The following is an 18012-nucleotide window of genomic DNA, read 5'->3' on the forward strand; positions in this document are numbered from 1 at the left end:
TCTGACTCCCTGTAACATCACTCTGTTCTACAAAATGAAGGCTCATTGCCTTTCAGAAATAATTACAATGTAATGGGAGTGCTAGAACTACAACAGGAAGGAGTCAACCTTTAGTGTAATGGTAAAATTGAATTCATAGAACTGATTTGCGATTGTTTAACTTTTCACATTGATCACCATCATCTTAAAGTTACCTGGAACTTGGCAGAACTACCACAACTGTTTTTTGACTAAAAAGGCTTTCCAAGGCACTCAGGAAAGTTCGAAACTAGAAGATAGGGAATTAGATCCAGATGCCTGAAGAATGACTAATGCACTCTATGGTAAATTGTTGTTTGCCATTAAGGACAATTAGGAGCAAAAACAGCAATTAAAATACCAAATGGCTGGACACTGGCGAAAGTTCCTTCGAAATAGGTAAAATCTTCAAAGCCAGTGTTTTGCAACTGGTGACTGCGTTGCATTACGTGTTGTTCTAACATGGTCACATTTAAACTGTATGAACAAAGACAGACCTACTGCCTGGTCTTCATCTTCACAACCAGTCTTTACATGCTTCATCTGAGGCATGAGCCTCCAGTGCAGTCAGCAATGCCACACACGTTCAATTGCACAACTGTTTAGGAGAACAGCCTGGAGAGGATTTTAACTCAGTTATTGGAAGCCAAGATATGTTATATTTCTTTCTTTTTTGTTCAACCCCTATTTGCAATCATATATTTTAACTGTTACTGCACTTATCCTTAAAGCCAGAAGAACACAGAATAATCAGTTTCATTTAAAGTTAAAATACAATTTGAGAAAATTTTGATGTGTTGAAAAGTTGAAAAATAAATCAATTTACATAAACACTGGTGATTTGAATATATATGATTTTCAGCTCATTGTATAAATAAGACTATGTGAGAATGTAAGGGAGAGATGGACAGAGCAGAGACAGACAGCGACAAGATCGTTGTGTTTTGTTAACCTGCAATAGGCGCTTGCATTTCAGTGGCCTTATAATGAGGTGATGTCATTACATATAACCCTTGGGGAAGAGTTTGTTCTTCACAGTAGAAGTGTTTTTTGAATGAACAATGTGTCCTTCACAGTAGAAATCCTTCCTCTATGGTTATATGGACATGTTCCACTGGTGTCTCGTTTCCCTCAGAAAGTAAAACAGCTGCAATGTTGTTGGTTGGAACAAACTCGTTTTTTTTTTTTGTTTTGTTTTTTAATACTCAAACAGAGGTTGTGCAATACAAATATCAAATGCATTAACTGTCAGTTAAGTGATGGTTAATCTCCTATCCCTGTTTGAGCAAGGCACCTTAACACAGCTGTTCAGGAAAAACTAGTTCATTGGCTTTGTAAAAATGCATCATCAGCAGTAGGAACAAGCTCTACCAACAACACACACTTCCAGCATTATACACCTCAGAAGAGACAGCACAGTTTGTGTAGAGGTGTAAAGTCTTTCAGGACAAAGCAAAGTGTAAAGTATATTTATCACTATAGCATTTAACAATAAAGTGATGTCACCAGTGCAACTTACCTACTAGCTGAATGTTTTTTGTGAGAAAATGACAGAATAATTACCTCAAAAAAATAAAATATGGCTTAAAAAAAGAGATAACATACATCAACAACATGTCTTATCTTTCACCATCCATATTAGGGAAAGGGGATTAAGTAGGATTGAGGCTAATGCATTTGTGTGTGTCCGAAGCTTTGTGTGTGTGTGTGCTTGTATCACTTATGTTGTGAGGACACATGTCTGTATGCACACACTGTAAGGACCGACCTCCGTTTAGGGGGGAAAAGCCCCCATAAAGTAAATCATTCTATTTAGGTAGTCAGCCCCTTTCCTGCCTCTAAAGAAACACATCAAGGCAGCAAGCAGCCTTAAGTAAAGCTTCGTATGCTTCTTCTATAAGCATTACTTCAGTGAGAGCAGAAAACCTGTACACGCAATTTGGGAGACATCTAATTAAAAGTCCCGATATTACCAATTAGCCGGCAAAAAAAGCTATTTCGCTTTTTTTTTTTTTAAGTGTTGCAGAGTCTTCTGCACTGTGTGAATTTAACAGTGTGAATAAGGAAGCAACAGTCATAAGAATCATAGATTCAAAGACCTTTTTTTATGATTGATTGCATGATACAATATTTATAATCTTAATATATTTAAAATATATGTTAACCTCTGGTGTGACAAACTAAGTTAAGCAATTTTGTTAAATGATGGTAACTTTAACTGGTATTGGTAGGAGAAGACAGGTCTGGCCTTACCTTAGTCACAGCGGGATATCCAGCAGCAACTTCACCAGAACAATAGGGCTTTTCTTCATGGGAAACTTCAATAGAAGAAGCCCACTGGTCCAGGAAACCACTGGGGGTATAGAGGCCACAGTCTCTCACACCTGTCTCTCGCTCAAAATCCTCGCATACCCCATCACCGTCATAGTAGTAGCACATGCTTGGCTCCTCTGCATTTGAAAACACAACACACTTCAAATAAGTTATCTGTACGATAAAAATAACTTCTTAAACAGAAGGACTGAGTGCATCAAAGATATCAGCGTGGTTCATCTTAAACATATCTCTCACCGCCACCCATCTCTCTTGTTGAGCATGTCCTCATTTGGAATGAGTAGAGAAAGGGGATCAGATAAAGGCAAGAGATGAATGTAAGGGATAAAAGGAGTAAGAATCAAATTATAAGGCGTATATAGATGTATAAGGGCAGAAGGGGCAAAAAATATTAAGAAAGAATAAAAGAGAAAGAGAGCAAAACAGACAAGCACAGAAAGTGGAGGGGGTGGTGTGGGGCAAGGTCAATGGGTAAAGTAAGATACAGCAGTATTTTTTCCAGACATCCCACCCGGAGTTTGGGGCTGGAACTGAAAGCTTATGGAGTGGAGGAGAGGGGAGCTGAGCAGGGAGGTTTGCCTGGGCCTCACTGGTCTCAACTCTCAGCTAAAGCAGCGTCAGCCGGTGGGGTTCCAGTTGGGGGGAAAGGCGGCACTCTGTGCCAAGTTGGCCAGGGCCTTCTCCTCGAAATTCCACCCATCTACAGCACAGCCAAAAGCTCAAGTCAGTTCTGTGCTCTGGCAATGGTAAAACGAGGGGCTACTGAGGGGGCATATAGAATAAGTCTCCTGCCACTCACTCAGCAGCAACAGAGGCGAGGAAGAAGGGGAGCAGTAAGACTGAGACAAGAGGAAGTTCAAACAGTGATTGTGGATGGTAGAGGAATAATAGGTAGAATGTGAGCTAAAGACACAAGGAATAGAATGAAAAAAAGGTCAGAAGGGGTGCGCTTTAGTATTAGTTTGATAGAAATTAAACTTAGTTAGATTAAATTTAAAAAAAAGGTTGTGACTGGGTGCCTTTGAGATTTTTTTAAAATTATTATTCTGATTGTCATCGTGGGCACAAACAGACAAAGAAAAGAGTGAAATCTGACTTAAAATCCATGATTTTAAGGATAGCACGTATATCTGGATGTGGACAGTATCTCAACTGGATTGTAACAGCAGGTGGGTTTGTATGCAAAGAACTTGTGATTGTCATCAGTTCCAGATTTAAACCGGCTGAATCATGATAGCCTATTAAAGCTCCTCGAGATTGTAACATCCTAGACCTGTTGTATACTTACTGTCAATTCTCCATCCAACTAGCTGACAAGCAGGCACTTGCTTGCACATACAGACAGATGGACAGAAGGTCCCTTCATTATAGTCTCAGATTTCTGTGTAAAACCTCAGCAGTGTTGAACACACACAAACATACACACACTTGCAAGCACCCCAGAGCACTGCAGTTGGTGGAAAAACAGCACAGCCAGTTCAGTCATCCAGCAATCTGACAGGGATTAAGTGGCCACTTCACAGAGGGTTACACATGTGTATCCATGTACTGTACATACACAGAATCACAAGAGTGGAAGAAATATGATTATCAGCTACTGGGACCCAGAACAAAAAGTCATTCATCTATTTATAAAATTTAAAAAAACAAATTATAAAAGGAGATGTCTCTCTTTCAACTATGTTAAAAAAAAAGACCTAACATTTCTCTATTTAAAAGTAATGATTTCCAGTTTTTTTTTCTTTATACAAGAGGTTGGAGTGATTATGATATCTCCTGGTGTTTTATTTGTTTGGAATAGGCATCGAGTACTTGAAGTACACCCAGACGATGTGTCAAATCCTTTCATTCACAAAGTGAGTCTCGTTTAAATGTCTGCAATCTCTTTTTATTGTGAAATAATGAGGCATGGGAATCCAAACAGATAATAATAATGTGAATTTTTTTTAAAGCGTTAATATTTTACTAGAAATCCTACCTTTATAAAATTGTGTGTGTTTATGTCCCGTTTGGCGATTAAAACAAGTTTATTTGTGATCACTAATGAAACAGTTCATTGTTGCTGTTGGTTTTTTTTTTTTAACTTTTCTTGCACAAGGAATTATTTCAAGACTATTAAATGGTTATGCATACGCTGCTATATCATCCTGTCATACTGAACTCAGAGCTATGGACAGAGCATCAGATAGCAGCAGAGCATTTTCAAGACTTACCAACACAGTTGAAGAATGGCTCTTTCTTGCACTGACTAGAACAGCCATCCCCATTCATAGAGTTCATATCGTCACATTCCTCTCCTTTGGAGCTAAAAGAGCAGGAGACAAATGCTTAGAATACATATATATATATATATATATATATATATATATATATGTATACAGGGCTGCACATAAGTGGTCCACCAGTGTGCATTTGCTGTCAAAATAAAAGACGCACACCAGATAAGAAGTTGGAAGGCGCGTTTGTTTACATAAGATGTTCTGGAGGAGGACAGACATTTGTTCAGAAGATGTCGAAGAAGCAAGCTCCATAAGCAATTACTTTGGTGTTCCTCCACTGCAAAAGAAGTGCGTATTCCCAGAAATTCCGAGAAATTCTGAGAAGTACTGAACAAATGTCTGTCCTCCTCCAGAACATCTTATGTACGCAAACGCGCCTTCCAACTTCTTATATGGTGTGCGTCTTTTATTTTGAGAGCAAATGCGCACTGGTGGACCACTTATGTTCAGCCCTGTGTATGTATATATATACGTGGTGCCTGTTACCTTTGGATGCGACCATCACCACAATAGGGTGCCCGAAGTTGATGCACCAAAGGTGGAGATGGCTCACTCTCACTTTGCCTGGAGATTGTTTGGACCTGGTAAGTATATGTAACATGTGGTATCACATCCCTGCACAAAGAGTGAGAAAAAACACAGTAAGTTCATATGTCTGGACAATACAAAGAAATACCACATGCAAAGAAAGTAAAAGTAAAAGACTGCATACGAAAAACCTTCATAAGACCAGGTCAGTGGAGATCAAGTTGTTAGAATTGTTGCTAAGTCAACTGGTGAGTTTGTGTGTCTCTTTATTCAACTAGTAAACTTCTAAGTTTGTACTTTCACATATCTGTCTTTCCGATCGACTGATACGTCTGCTTTTACCCACTGCATGTCCAGCTTTGTTGTGTTTCCTTATCACAGCAATTCAAGGAACCATTGTGACGAAATACGGGAGAAATAATGGAGGCTTACTCACTTTGATTGTCTAAGTCACCATAATGGTTTTTTGAGGCACCATGATAAGGATTTCTGAAACAAAAAAGTCTGAAAGGAAAATATATAAATAAGAAAATCAAAGCCATAAACAAAAAAAATAATCAAAGCTATGAATGAGAAACCAAAACCACTAGACAAGCAATTAATCCCAGGGAAAGAAAACAAGTAAATAATAAAAATGTAAGTGAGGGTGCTTTTTGGAAGTCAGTATTGCAAAATGTTTATTTATTCTCTCTGGTTTGTTTGCCTTTACGTTGTACCTCTATCATAATCAGATTGCCTCTTCTAACTACTGGTCCCTGTAATCAGTGGAATTACTTTCTTTAAAAACTGAGGCAACTGTGTTATTTTATGACTCATTACAATTTAACAAAGAACAAGAGTAAAAATAAGTAAAGGCAACGAAAGAAAGATCTGGAAACATGCAATAAAAACAAAATAATTGAATCACAAAAGCACCTTCATTTACATCTGTATTGTTTAAGGTTTTTTTTTCCTGTTTTGGTACTTTTTTTGGTATTATTTTGGTTTCTCATTTCTAGTTTTGATTTGCATTTGTTATGGTACGGCTTCTCATTCATCATTCTTAGGCTTTCATGGTTTTGGGGGGTGGATTGTGATCATGGCATAAGATTTGGGAACTTAAATATAAGTCTTTGTCAAATTTTGTCTATATTCATATATTCAGAGTATTAGAATATTTTGATTTTGAGTCCATTATTGTTTAAACAGTATAAATACCATGTTTCTTTCAATAAAATATGTACATGCAACCACAGTCATGAGGAAGACTGCTGACAGTTGTCCAGATGATAATCACCCATACCCTCTATGAGGTGGGTAAACCACATCTGAACAGACTGGCTGTTCATAGAGTTTAGTCACAGAGTAAATCGGATGTTTCGAAGTATGTTAATGGAAAGTTGACTGGAAGGGAATGTGTGGTAGGAAAAGGTGCAAAAGCAACACGGGTGACTGTAGCCTTGAGAGGATTGTCAAAAATGTCAATTGAAGAACTTGTGAGATGTTCACAAGGAGAAGATTCAAGAAAGGAGCTACAACTGTTATACTGTAGCTAACCAAGACAATGTTAGAAACGTCTTACCTGGAGAAAAACTTCTGGACTGTTGCTCAGTTTGTAGAAATATTTAATACAGAGAATGTGCTAAATGTGTTACACAGTGACGGTGTTCAAAACAACGTGTGTTTAGTCTTTAACAAGACACGCAGATGTGTTAAAAATTAACACATGATGTGTTATTTCTAAAACATCTCTCTTGAGCGTGTGAGCTGGATTGTCCAGCCAACTCCCCTGATCTGAACCCCATAGAGAATGTATGGGATGCTGTCGAGTGGAAGATGAGAAACACCTGACATAAAAATACAGACAAGGTGAAGGTCGCAATCAAAGCAACCTGGGCTTCAATAACTCCTCAGCAGGGCCACAGGCTGATTGCCTCAATCCCACACTGTGCTGAAATTACTCAAAAATATGCAAGTATTTGTGTGAAAGGAGCCACAGACTTATGTATTGAGTGTATAAATGAACATACCTTACAAACGCTGGACATTTCTGTATTGTATCTTTTGATTGATCTTAGGAAAGATCCTTATTATTTGAGATACTGGATTTCTGATTTGCAGGCGTTATAAAAAACATCACTTTACATTTAAAGAATACAACTTTTGAATATATCTTTTTAAGATGTTGTAGTACAATCAAACAGCGCAACAGTTAATGTGCAGTAGCGCATGTTGATGTCTTTCAGTTCTTAAAGTAAAGGGAAGGCTTGAATTCTGTATGCATGCAGCCTTTTTTTGGTATATCTGTTAAAAACGGCATCTATGAATGGGATTAAGTAGAACCAATAGTTTAGCCATGGATTATTTCACATGGACCATAAATATGCCTATTTTCAGAAAGCACCTCGCATACAGCCCATAGAATTACATAGCAATGAGAGACGCATACACACAGGCTTTAATTAAAACACGCACAGGCATATCACACTATTCCCAAAGCTGCCATATATTCCAGAGTGTGAATGTAACGCATCAGCAGGATCAAGCACTAAACTTTCCCTGGTACCCCAAAGATTTAAACTAAAGAGTCAGATCATACTAAAGAAGGCTTTGAATGAGGATCAGGAAAGCCTTTGCCTTTTCTGAGCACTTTTTTTTATTTACTACTGAATGAGAACACGTAAATGTTTTCAATTAGATGCTTAGGGTAAAACATGTAATCTGCATAATTTTGTTGTTTCGCCCCCCTCCCTCTTCTTCACTTTTCCATGTTTGTTCATGGCATTCCCAACAGAAAGACCTAGACCAAGTGCAAGTTCGCCGTGAAGTACGAAATATAAAAAGTGACAAGCCTAAAGATCAAGTAACAAAATGAATTCTCTTACAGCAAAGTTCGTGCCTGAGATTAGTTATTTATGTTGGCTTTATTATTATCAACACAGAACGTTTGGCCTGACAGACTCATCTGCACAACAGTATGCCCTGTTCCGCAATGTTGGTTCATACTGGTGCAACTCTAGGTTACACTCAAACATGTCCCTTCTAATTGAATTAGTTTAGCCTCTGGAAAAGTCAAGCTCTGGGAGACTTTATCTTTGGGCAAAGCAAACATGCAGAATAGACGTAAAGAAGAGAGAAACAGATGCCGCTTTGAAAGGAGGCACACAACTTTCCCTTTTGTGGATGGGCAGGTATTTGGGCCGCTCGGTTTCAGGCAATCCAGTGCACTGAAAAGCACTAGCACTTACTGATTGGGCCACAATGGGAGGCCTGCTCATGCAAGAACAAGCAGAAAGGATGATTTTAATGACTGGATCCAATGAGGTAATCTAGTTTCACGTTAGGCTGATGGTCAGTCCTTCTAGCTTTTCACCGTCATCTCACAAATACAACTAAAAACAGTGCTGTAGTTTTCAATACATGGCTGTTTGAACAAACATGCTGTTTGATTTAGGGACTAAAATCAAGATAAAAACAGTGCTGCATGCTTCTTTCTCTGACAGACAATTTTCACACATGAACTCAGGTAAATTTCTCAGGATAGGTCACACAACTGTCTTACATGTAGGGAGTGAGGTAAGATAAATAAATTCCCCAGATTGTTACCACCAACATTCTTACCTGGGTGCAATTAGACTGTGTACTATCAGGTTAAAAACCATCTCACGATTCGATTATATCAGGCATTTGGGTTCTCGCATGCACGATGATGTGATTGCTGGGAAAAGCACGTAAAAAATGGCTCACGACTCCGGGGAATCATGTTCTTCTTTCAGTAGCAAAGTTGGAGCGGCGGTTTACAGCCACGCTGGGATTAAAAGGCTTAGAAAGGAAGCTGAGGTGAGTGACTAAGCCAAAGACTGTGGTTATGTCCGGCGCCTAGGTCTATACAGGCAAAGAACTGCAAACTCGTTACCTGTGTCAATACTGTAGCAGTCAATTGCAAACATTTTATTTAAGCGTGCCCCATGACTTTCTTATTTAAAAAGCAATAAACAGATTATCAGCTCATGTCGACTGAGCCATATATCATCCTCAGTTATTTTCTGAGAAAACACCAAGAGATCAGATCCCCCCCGTGTCATACATCACAGTCAGCTTGGGGCACAAAGGCAGTTTCCTCAGGATCTGCAAAACTCCATCGTGGGGTCCTTTGTCCTTTCGCACATTATTTTTTTCTCCTCTTGTCACTGATATAATGATACAACACAGCTTCTGGGAAGCGGGTGAAATAGCTGCGATATTTAATCTACTGATTTGTGTTCATGGTTATTAATTTTCCCATTTTCCTGTTTAATTAATTAATGTGAAGTTTAATCAATGAATTTGCATTCACTGACAAAGTAGCCAGACTTTCTTCTCATCGTGTTTTTTGTGGGGTTTTTTGTTTGTTTTGGGGTTGTTGTTTTTTTTACTGATCTTGAGCATGGGTTTCGGAAAGTCTTTCAAAAATTTTGTTTGGACACTGAATGCTTTCTTACTGAATTATTTTTAGTCCAATCCATGTGCCTGACCATTTTCAGAGCCACTTAACGCTGAACTTTGAATGATTCGGGCATAAAAAAGGCACCAGTTTAAATGTGGTCATATGTTAGTAAAGACACTGGCAGCAGAGAAGAATGAACAAATAGCATAGAGATTTTTAATTTGTTTGTTTGTTTGCTACCTCAAAAGCACATAGTGATGTTGTGGACAAATTTATAACAGCCACACCTATAGGTTTCAAACAATTTAGTATCAGAATTCCTATCCAGTATTCATAAAAACACACTTATCTGTAACTAATTATAGCTATGTAAAATATCTGCTGTATAACTCATAGCTCAAAGGACCTTACTACAGTCACTGTCAACGTGTCACATGATAAGATTTCATCATTAGTGCTTTTTTGTTCTTCTCAAAACCCCAGAATAATTTTTTTTTTCATAGTGGCTCTCTTGTGAAGTCTTGAACAAAGCCCTGTAATATGCATTTCAAAGGTATTCAAAACCACACAGAGCCATGAGTTAACATACGTGAAAGCTACTAACAGCAAGAAGTTTGCCGGTGTGTGCCTGTGCTCGTCTGTGTGTTTCAGCCTTTACTGCTATGTGGACACTTATGTGCAGATGCATTTCCATTCTGTAGCTCCTTGTTGTTCTTGGCAGAAAGACTCCAGATGAGAAAAACAGATAAATATATGGAAGTTGAGAAAAAAAACAACTTAATTTGAACCTGTAAGATCACCAAACAAAGCCTTACTTTTTAGGACTATTAATTATACACCCACACTAACCTGTGCTATATGTATAGAGCTAAAATAAATTATTCAAACAGGACAGGAAATCATTTTTACGGCAATCGTATGCCTTTTTAGAAGTCCTCTGGGTTGCGCGGGTCTGTAGTTTCTATTTCCTTTTGCCTAAACAGCTGCATTTGCCTGATGAAAAATGATCAAATAAACTAAACAAAGACAGAGAAATGTCCAGGCTCTTCCTGAACCTTTAACCCTTAGCTGATTAATGACTTCTACCAGTTACAAGCCAGACTTTACCAGATTAAAAACAACTAAAAACACATCTTTTTAGAATTGCATTTTGTTAACTTTTGTCTGTTTTTGTTTTATACCTTGTGAAGCACTTTGTGATCTTTTATCTAGAAATGTGCTATATAAATAAAATTTTACTTTACTTTACTTACTTACTTTACCAGATTACTAACGGTTTGCTATGGATTATGTTTTTTATGTTTGTAATGAAGAGGCGATCGAAGAGAGTAAAGTAATAATCGCTGTAGCTGCTGTCGAAGGATTTCCGAATCAGTGATTTTTACTTCTTGTTATGAGAAAAAGTAATCCTCTAACTCTATTAACAAAATAAATTAATTAGTGTTGACAATAAAGTGATATAGAAACATTGCCTACTTTTCCAAATAGCTGTGTGAACTGAGTGTGAACATTAGATTGACTCAAAGGAAAGAACTGCTGTTCCCCCCATTTGACCAGAACTACATATAAAGTCCTCGGTTTAAGATCTAACTTGCTTTCAGAATTAGCCAAAAACAGTGCCACACAATAGTTAAACAAGCAAATCTAGACTTGAGCAGCTAAAGGGATAAATGTGGCAGATAATATGCAGAACTGTACAGAACCAGAATTAAATTGCAAAGGGGGCAGTAGCAGCACTGCCACTGGACGACCTCCTTTGAGGAGGAGAGGAACCATCTTCTGCTACCTTCTTTCCTTACACTTGCTTGACCTCCTAATACTGTCCCTCTTTGCCCTCCAATCATGGCCATAATTTACCCCTCAAGTAGTCCTAACTCCCACTTTGCATCTCGTTACTTTGACCAAACAATCCATCATACATGGGTTGATACTTAGGAGGTATGTTCTCTGGCATCTCCTTTGCTCAGTTTGCCTCAACTAATCTGAAGGCCAGTAAGCCTGAAAGTGGAGGGTCAATCATCCGTGTCTGTCAAACCCACTGAAACATACTGCAAGACGATGCAACTGTCTGTGTGGTCAAGAAAAGCATTTCAGCAAATCAACTCAGGTAGTCAAACGGAGCACTTTACGCTGGATTTGAGGCGGACAAAAACATCTGGGTGACCTTCACAATGTCAGAGGTTATGTTTGTTTCGTTATGCTTCGTGACGAGCCAATGGGCCTGCATCAGTATTCCGAACGACGTGTCTAATTTAATGTTTATGCCCTGATCAGTAAAAGAAAGTGAAAACATTATGCCCCTTCATTCTGCCTTTTGGAGGTTGTACAGTATGTTTTTATTTTGTTTGTTTTGTTCCACATTGTTTCCAAATAAATTGTCCTAAAAGACACACTGTTCTTCTTCAGTTGGATGAGCTACAGACTTTTATGGCTAGAACACACATACTTACTTGCTAGATCTTCGCTGACCATTTAACAGAAACAAGATCGCACATGCTCTCACAACAGAAAACAGACAGCCATCGCAACTGACCACCACCACTGGAATGCAACCACAGCTAGTGAAATACACCACAGCAGTAAAACTACCTACAGTACATCAATAATAACTGAAGTGTGCCAAAACCTCAAAATAAATACATTCCTACTGTAGGCAACCTTCCACGGATACTCACACTATACTGGGAAGTTATGTACAGGCACTTTATGGAAGTTAGATATCATCACTGCATCCTGCATAACGTGCGTGCTCACTGTTCTGCCTCTTATCAAGCACTATCCTTCTCATGGGAACCAGACTGACAGCATGATAGTGGGATGGCACAACACACAGCTCTGTCATGTATAGCAACATGTTTTTTTCCTGTGTCAGCACATTCCATAAAAGCAAAGCATTAAATTCTCACCACAGTGTGCAGATAATACCTTCAACAGGCCATCTATTTGCCCTTTCATGGAATATGGGGGGGGAAGCAAATGTGGGCAATAACTGACCTATGACTTATAGGAAACAAATGTTGGGCAACAGATTTGAAACTGCAGAACAAGAGGCGGCTTGCTTATGTTCCTGGGGGCATTAAAAAGGATATCTGGTATTACGAGAACATAGCTAAGTGAATAGTTTCCACAGATAAAAACAAAACAAAACACTTTTTACTGGCATGCACTGAAAAAACTCCTAATTACATCACACTAAAGAAGGAAGGTATACAGTGACTGCTCAGCAAGTCTCCATTTTTTCTCATAAACAACCGTTTGCAGAAATATTTTTCAGGCTTCTGCAAACTTATTGTACAAGCGGTTTGTTTTGCATTGTTTTGTTTGTCTTTCTGCCCACCTGCCAGCAAGCTTGCACAAAACATATGACAAGCTGAAATACATAAAACCTGGTGGACTATGAACAAAAATGGGCAGTAACGCGTTACTTGTAACGCGTTACTTGTAACGCGTTACTGTAATCCGATTACTTTTTTCAAGTAACGAGTAAAGTAAGGGATTACTATTGCAAAAACGGTAATTAGATTACCGTTACTTCCCGTAGGAACGCTGCGTTACTGCGTTACTAAAACCGTGATTTTTTTGCAAGAATGTCTCATGACAGTGACGTAAGCAAGTGCGACGTTCTATATCGAGTGCGGGAGAGAGTATGAGCGTGCAGCGTTTAAAGCGTGGAAGTACTGACCTTACTTTAAGTTTGATTCCATAAAAAGTGACAAAAACATTAGCGTCCTTTGTGTGTGGGAAGAAAACTTCTTGTTACAGCGAAAAAAAACCCTAAACTTCCAAGCACCGAGTGCGCTACGACGTGATGGGAAATTCACAGAGAAACTCGTGGATTCTTCAACTGACCCTGCGGCACACCTGCACCAGGGTAAACCTCCGCCTACCCAACTCCTGCTTTACAGGTGAAAATAGAGCAAAAGGACCGCTGAGTCTTTGACTTTAATTATTTTCTGCTGTGTTTTACTTGCATCTATTTGAAAGAGTGAGTGTAAACACAAAAGATTTTTTTGCTTGATGCATGAAGTTAAAAGATTAAAACTAATAAAACAAGTTTTAAAAAGGGACTTTTCCATTTGATTACATTTTGTATGATGGATTATGTAGAAAAAATAGAATTGGGCTGAAAGATCTATGGCTAATTAATTAATTAGTAATTAATTACTTTTGAAAATAAGTAATCAGTAAAGTAACGGGATTACTTTTTTGGGGAAGTAATCAGTAATTAGTTACTGATTACTTTTTTCAAGTAACTTGACCAACACTGACTATGAACAGGCCAAGTCAGAAATATTTCACTCAGAAATGTTTGTGTGATCCTGACAGGCTTTGAGTGGCGATTTACGTGGAGGTTTGGGCACTCATAGAAAAATATTCACCTACCAGGTCACTCACCTATCTGTATATCGGTGCGTAGGTTCATTCAGCAGCAGACCGTTGGGGGCATGTGTGAAGGGTGGCTGACGCAACAGGCGGTAGCGTAAAGGCTGGCAATGGTTGCAGAGTTTATAGTCTGGCTTGGATGTCAAGAGAGTGGCGTCGATCTCCAGATGATGCTCCATAGTGTAGAACTGTACCCCATACACCTCTTCCTCAATGTCCAGCTTCATAGTGAGCGGGGTATCACAGAAAACATTGCTGGGACCCAGTGAAATGTTGTTTCCACTGACGGTCAGCAGCAAGATGTTATGGATCGCAGGCAGCGCTGTTTCCTCGCGGCTAAGAAATGTAACCCACACAGTCAAGGAGTCAGGTACCAGTGGGTAGGCGAACTCTAGCTGAAGCATGCAGCCCTGTAAAGGGCACTCTGGCAGGCCAACGATGTCTTGCTCGGTTGCTGAATGAGGGCTCCAGGTACGCACGCTTGGTTCACAAGCCTGCTCCACATCAGGAGGGCCTATGGGATGAAATTACAAAGCAGTCACACACACACACACACGTAGGCAACACAAAAACTTTAAATAATTCACAAGCTTATGTTGACCATTTTATATACAGCTATGGGTGATTATTAAACACTCATGCAGACACATAATGATGAATTCAAATACACTATTGTACAGAACTATTTTAAGATAACCGAACAGGTAAATTTAAACTAAATATTAAAAAAGATTGCTGACAGATTTTTATTTTTTATTTTTTTTAATCGCATCAACAATCTTTTTGGTGTATCTGTAGTTCTTGCAACATCAAGGTTGAGGTGAAACTGAGAGTTCATTGTGAGTCCATCTGCAGAGGAAAGGCAGAGCTGAGGTGTGTACCTTCTGAGAGGGGCCCTGTGCAGGGTTCTCACTTCAGCGCAGTCATTACAACCTCTAACAGTCACACTCCAGCCATATTTGGAGTCCACACACAGCTAACTTGGATTATCCCAAGTGACGTACACTAACATTCATCAAGCACTTTTAGAAGCCAGCAAGCGGCAGACACTATGTTCTCCCTCAATTTCCTTTTGTGCATTTCCAAGCTGGCAACCAAAGAAGCCATTTGCTAACCTCATTTCTGGGCACCATGCAAAATTCCAGTGTTTAATCAAGTGAAGACTGAATATGGTTTCCAAGCCACATTATCTCAACACATTTATTATTGTACTGTAAGTGTGTGTGTGTGGCCAGTGTGGAGGTGAATTAAAGAAAAGAGAAAGAGAGTAAGAAATAGAGAAGAGAGGGAGAAAAGCGGGAGGCTGGAAGAGAATGAACTAAGGTACTCCAAGAGGTTGGCTTTGCTCGGCTCATGTAATCCCGGCTTTCTGGGTAAATTTTCATTGAGTTTGCAAGGAAAGGAGCTGTAGCCACTGAAAATATTTTGTAATGTCAGCTGTTATGGTGGGCCCCACTCCTGCTCTGGCACAGGAATTATGTGGTTGAAGATTTAAGAGGAGAAAGAGTAGAGGTGCCATTGTGTAACCCAAGGCAGTATAAACTGTTTTTTGTTTTGTTTTTAAAGTTGATTGGCAGCACCCTTGTTTGTTTTGGGGTTTTAAAAATGAATTTAATGTAGCTTTATATGCAAATGACGTTTCCACATTCAAATTTTACACATTCCAAGAAATTGGTGCCATTTGGATTCTTGTAACAAGGTTTTGTTTTGGGTAAAATGGGTTAGTGCTTGTTATTTTTTGTTTTCGCTGCAGTTTCGATTCCCCTTCTGTTAAAAATTTGAATTTGTCACATCCCTTTTTACAACCCCAACTCTGAAAGAAGGAATGGGATAATTTGCAAGAAAATTTGTGTAAAAAATATTTGTGCTATTCACAGTAGTAGATACAAAACATGTCAAATGTTTAGACAGAAAAATACCACCACCCCTCATTATGAATTTAACGGCAGCAGCACATCGCAAATAAGTAGAGACAGTGTTTACCACCATTTCTTTTATTTAACAGGAGCGCATAAACATGTGGGAGCTGGGGAGACTTTTAGGAGACAAATGTTGTTCTTGGCTGTTCTTGTCTCAGTCCTGGGTCATTTTTATCATATTTTGTTTGGTGACACATTGGTTTAGCATTGTCTTGCTGAAAGAAGTCGTGATCTGAATGACAACATATTTTACGAAACCTATATATACCTTTCAGCACTGATGGGGCCTTTCCATATGTCCAAAGTCACTAAATACAAGCTCATACCTTCAGAGATGGTGGCTTTTGAACTGAGAAGTGGTAACAAGCGAGATGGTCTCTCAACTCTTCGGTCAAATTTCAATTTGTTTGACCACAAAACAATTTTCCACTTTGACCCAGAGAAGAAAGTAGCATTTCTGGATCATGTTCACACATGGCGTCTTCTTTGCATCATAGTGCTTTAATCCCAGTTCCAGTTAGCACAGCAAACTGTGTTCACAGATAAGGATTTGTGGAACTGTTCCTGAGCGATTCTGTGACTTCAATGATAGAATCATGTCTGTTTTTTAATGCAGTCCTGCTTAATAGCCACCAGGCCTGGGGGCATCCAATATTTGATTTCCAGTCTTGTCCAAAGGCGTACTGAGATTTCTCCAGATTATCAAGTTTTTATCATGAGATTATGTACTCTAGATGATGAGATATCCATAGACCTCACAGTTTAAATTGAGGATTATTATTTTGAAATTGTCATATAATGTGTAACTGCAGTTTTTGTGCAGATTAGTGAACCTCTGCTCATCTTCACCTCTAAGAAGCTCTGGCATTCTAACATGCTCTTATTATACCCAATAATGTCACTGAGGTGTTGTCAATTAACCTAATTTGCTGCAAAATGTTCCTCCGGCTGTTTCTTTTTAGTGCCACTTACTTTTCCAGTCTTTTGTTACCCCATCATCAAATTAAAAATGAGCTAATATTTTTCACGAAACAGTAAAATGTCTCAGTTTATCTCTGTGGATGTGTTTTGTATTTTATATAGTATAAAATGTGAGATTTGAAAATTGCTGCATTCTGTTTTTATTTACATTTTACACAAAGTCCCAGCTTCTTGGGATTTGGGGTGATGGAAGTTCCCTGATTGTTCTCATTAAGAAATGACTCATGAAGTAGCATACTTTCAGTTGAAATGCAAGGCCTTCCCCGAAAAAGACATGTGGATGTGAGCATATGCTGCTCTAAAAGCTGTTTACTGTGTGCAGAACTGATGAACTGATGATTATAACTTTGGCATAGGTACGAATGTCTGTTGTCTCTGTGTAACCCCTCTGGCAGAACCTTGTCTTTGACCCAATGACAGCTGGCAGCCAAATATTTTTCAGTAAAAGTTGAGCTAGGTTAAACTTTTTTTGCTGGACAACCCTGCATATTTCCTCCATTTGTGTTACTCCAATACGTCTTTTTTTGTTGTTGTCTGGTTGATATGAGGAGAGATTTATATTTTTACCAAATGTATTTTTTGTTTCTTTCTGCTAATCAAGCAAATCCTTCATTTGGAGGTTTATGCTTAACTTTAAGAGTATTACACTCTGTGAGGCTTGCTTTTTGCCACATTTAAACTTTATTTAATAACTGTCCGTTAAATTTGTCCTGAAGGCTCCTCGTCAACAAAAATAGAATTCCTGACTCGGCAATGACACTGGCCAGAAAACTGCTGCTGAAACATTTTGCTCTTTTCAAGTCAGGACAATTAATACTTGCTGTAATCGGTGAAGTACAACTCTAGGATAGATGTTGGTTACAATCATACCGATCCAGAAAAAGTCCATAGAGCTGGATGAATAAACAGACAGGGATATGTCCGGGCATGCACACTTTATGCTTTCTAAGAAGTGTCTGGCTCTGGCTTTCACTATCGATGACTCACTGTCACACTGCTACACACTTCCTCACTTAGAAGGCAGACGTCAACCCCCCCTCCAATGCTTTTGCCCTGACACATACAAACAGAGAGACACTTTGCAGACACACAGACTCACTTATACAGGCAATGGGCACTCTTGTCTTGAAAATATATATCAAATCAGGTAGCATTTACAAGCCTT

The 18012-nt window shown here is 38.8% G+C and overlaps 1 protein-coding gene across 1 annotated transcript in view; it reads right to left on the reverse strand.

Moving 5' to 3' along the window:
• pappaa (pregnancy-associated plasma protein A, pappalysin 1a) overlaps window positions 1-18012 on the reverse strand; it is a 104653-nt gene that overhangs the window by 61949 nt on the left and 24692 nt on the right. The window contains exons 7-10 of the mRNA XM_040053226.1: window positions 13960-14461; window positions 5118-5246; window positions 4566-4657; window positions 2272-2468 (exon numbers count right to left, since the gene is read on the reverse strand). Coding sequence (XP_039909160.1) covers window positions 2272-2468; window positions 4566-4657; window positions 5118-5246; window positions 13960-14461 — 920 coding nt within the window. The remainder of the gene's footprint in view (window positions 1-2271; window positions 2469-4565; window positions 4658-5117; window positions 5247-13959; window positions 14462-18012) is intronic.

Source organism: Simochromis diagramma, unplaced genomic scaffold (assembly GCF_900408965.1).
Source record: "Simochromis diagramma unplaced genomic scaffold, fSimDia1.1 OVJJ01000596.1, whole genome shotgun sequence".
NCBI classification, from domain to species: domain Eukaryota; kingdom Metazoa; phylum Chordata; class Actinopteri; order Cichliformes; family Cichlidae; genus Simochromis; species Simochromis diagramma.